The 2,719-nt window shown below is 34.4% G+C and overlaps 1 protein-coding gene across 2 annotated transcripts in view; it reads right to left on the bottom strand.

Annotated features, from left to right (window-relative positions):
- Positions 1-2,719, bottom strand: part of LOC107743925 (thyroid hormone receptor beta-like) — a 120,381-nt gene that overhangs the window by 27,964 nt on the left and 89,698 nt on the right. For both annotated transcript variants that reach the window (XM_016557379.1, XM_016557378.1), the window contains exon 5: positions 1,185-1,235. In XM_016557379.1, coding sequence (XP_016412865.1) covers positions 1,185-1,235 — 51 coding nt within the window. The remainder of the gene's footprint in view (positions 1-1,184; positions 1,236-2,719) is intronic.

The raw sequence follows: 2,719 nt of genomic DNA, 5'->3' as shown, positions 1-2,719 counted from the left end.
GTCATTAATTACTCACCCTCATGTCGTTCCAAACCCGTAAGACCTTTGTTCATCTTTAGAACACAAATTAAGATATTTTTGATGGAATCTGAGAGCTGTCTGATCCTCCAAAATGGCACCAGGGTGATGCGGAGGAGACACATTTTTGAATAAAGTCGTTATTTTTTTTTCTTTTGCGCACAAAAAGTATTCTAGTAGCTTCATAAAATTACGGTTGAACCCCTGATGTCACATGGATTATTTTACCGATGTCCTTGCTACGTTTCTGGGCCTGGGAACATTTCAGTTGCTTTGCTGTCTATGGGAGGATCAGACAGCTCTCAGATTCCAACAAAAATATCTTAATTTGTGTTCTGAAGATGAACGAAAGTCTTATGGGTTTGAAACGACACGAGGGTGAGTAATTAATGACAGAATTTTCAATTTTGGGTGAACTATCCCTTTAAGACCTGCCCAAATAAAATGAATACTGTCCATACAGAACAAACCCATATGATCTCAAAATAATCACGTATCGCATATTCTTTAACGTAATGAAACAGGCTTGGGTATAAAATACTCACACAATAAATGTTTTACTAATACATACACATTAAAGCTCAAATGATTTTACATTTTGCAGATAAGATAATAATGAGTTTAAAGCAAGGCACAAAAAGATTACTGTGTCGTTACTATTAAAATCTTTTTATGCTCTTAAACTTGATCAAACTCATTTTTAACACTTTAAGGACCCAAGGGAACTGTTCAAACTGAAGAAATAATTTATTAACAATCAAATGAACAATCACAACAACTGAAATAAGATCATTCTGACCACAGTCGTCGCACAAATGTAATACTGAAATTTGCTCTTTGTTGACTTTCTTTTACCACTGATGTAACTTTGATTCTGTCATGTTAGCCAATAGCGAATATCATTGTTTTACCAAACTCACACATATGTGGTATGCAACCACCCAATCAATTGCAGATGAACAAAATCATCCATCCCTACATTTTTTTTTCTGGTTGAATGTACTGATTGACTCAGAAATATGTCACATTAGTAAGTAAAATGAGGTTAACGCTCTTCCATCTCTGACATGATGATCTATATTCCCTCATAAAACACCCACTATAGCAGCACTTCAGGAAAGAGAGAGAAGAGGAGGATAAATGGATGATGAAGGGTGTTACTGTACCATTCTGCAGGGCCTCATCTTTCCAGCGGGAGGTACATTTGTCTGCTTGCTCTAAAATAAATGGGAGAGCACATTATACTTTATTATAATGACATTTAGAGAAAGGGAGAGAGAAACAGCTTGTGAACACAGTTTGGGAAACAGTGAATTCAGGACTCAACAAGAAGGGTCTAAGGTCTGAATTTATTTAAGAGTACTTTGTTCCTTTATTTGCTTCAGATGTGCTTGCTGTGTTGTTTCTGGCCTGGAGGACACGAGTTCTACTATTACTGAAATGTAATAGTCAGCGGGCAACCAGGTGAGACACAGGGCCCACGACTGATCTAAAATACCCGGATAGAAATGTGTTACCCATTCTCAGTGGGAAAGTGCCCAAGCAACGTTGCTTAAAAAAGTTGCCCCATGTATAATCAACTAAAACTCTGCTCAAAAGTTTGGGATCCGTGAGATGTTTTAATGTTTCTGAATGTCTCACCATGCATTTATTTGATCAAAAATACAGTAAAAATTGTGAAATATTATTACAATGTAAAAGAACAGTTTTCTATTGTAATATAATTTCAAATGTAATTTATTCTTGTAAGTGAAAGCTGAATTTCCAGCATCATTACTCCAGTTTTCAGTGTCACATGATCCTTCAGAAATCATTCTAATATGCTGATTTGAGGTCAAGAAACATTTCTGATTATTATCAATGCTGAAAACAGTTGTGCTGCTTCATAATTTTGTGGAAACCATGATTCACTACCATTCAAAAGTTTGTGGTAAGTAAGAAATCAAAATGAATTCATAATTGTATTAATCAAGGATGCATTACATTGATCAAAAGTGACAGATTCAGTGACAAAGATTTCTATTTCAAACAGATGTTGTTCTTCTGAACTTCCTATTCATGAAAGAATCCATTTGTAATAATATTTCACAATGTTTACTGTATTGTTTTGGAACGAAAAACTACAAAACATGTTTATTGGGTCTTTAATTCTATTCCATTCATTTATGTATTTTATTATTGTCCCAGCATGACCACTGAAAATATGGCCACAAATAAAAATCATCTACCCAAATGATCTGAAATGAGCAGAAACATAAATACTTATTATTGAGCCCTGAAGACAGCAAGGCAAAAAAAGACTTGCTTTCAGTGTTGCAAACTTAGCAATTTTGTTGCTAAATTTAGCAACTTTTCAGACTACCCTAGCAACTTTTTCTTCCAAAAGCACCTAGCAACAAATTTAGCCATTTAAAAAATTTATTTGGCAACTTTTAGCAACTTTTGATAAGTGACTCAAACAATAAAAAGGCACACATTTTCCATCCAAATTACACAAAAAGAGGAATCCAAAGATGCCTAGCAGTACACACATCACGGGAATTAAGTTAGCTGCTATTTGCAATTGTTCAATTTAATAATAATAATTTAATAACTGAATAATTGTTCATTTATGATACACTTTGTTAGTAGCTTGTACCTGCGATTGTTGTTTAGTTAGTCCACTGTAGGGGTGTGCGATATTGGAAAAAAAAAAAAATCT

The sequence above is a fragment of the Sinocyclocheilus rhinocerous genome, unplaced genomic scaffold (assembly GCF_001515625.1).
Source record: "Sinocyclocheilus rhinocerous isolate Xijiao unplaced genomic scaffold, SAMN03320098_v1.1 scaffold437, whole genome shotgun sequence".
Classification (NCBI taxonomy): Eukaryota; Metazoa; Chordata; class Actinopteri; order Cypriniformes; family Cyprinidae; genus Sinocyclocheilus; species Sinocyclocheilus rhinocerous.
The sequence above is the reverse complement of the archived record's forward strand: the minus strand, read 5'-3'. Positions and strand labels throughout refer to the sequence as shown.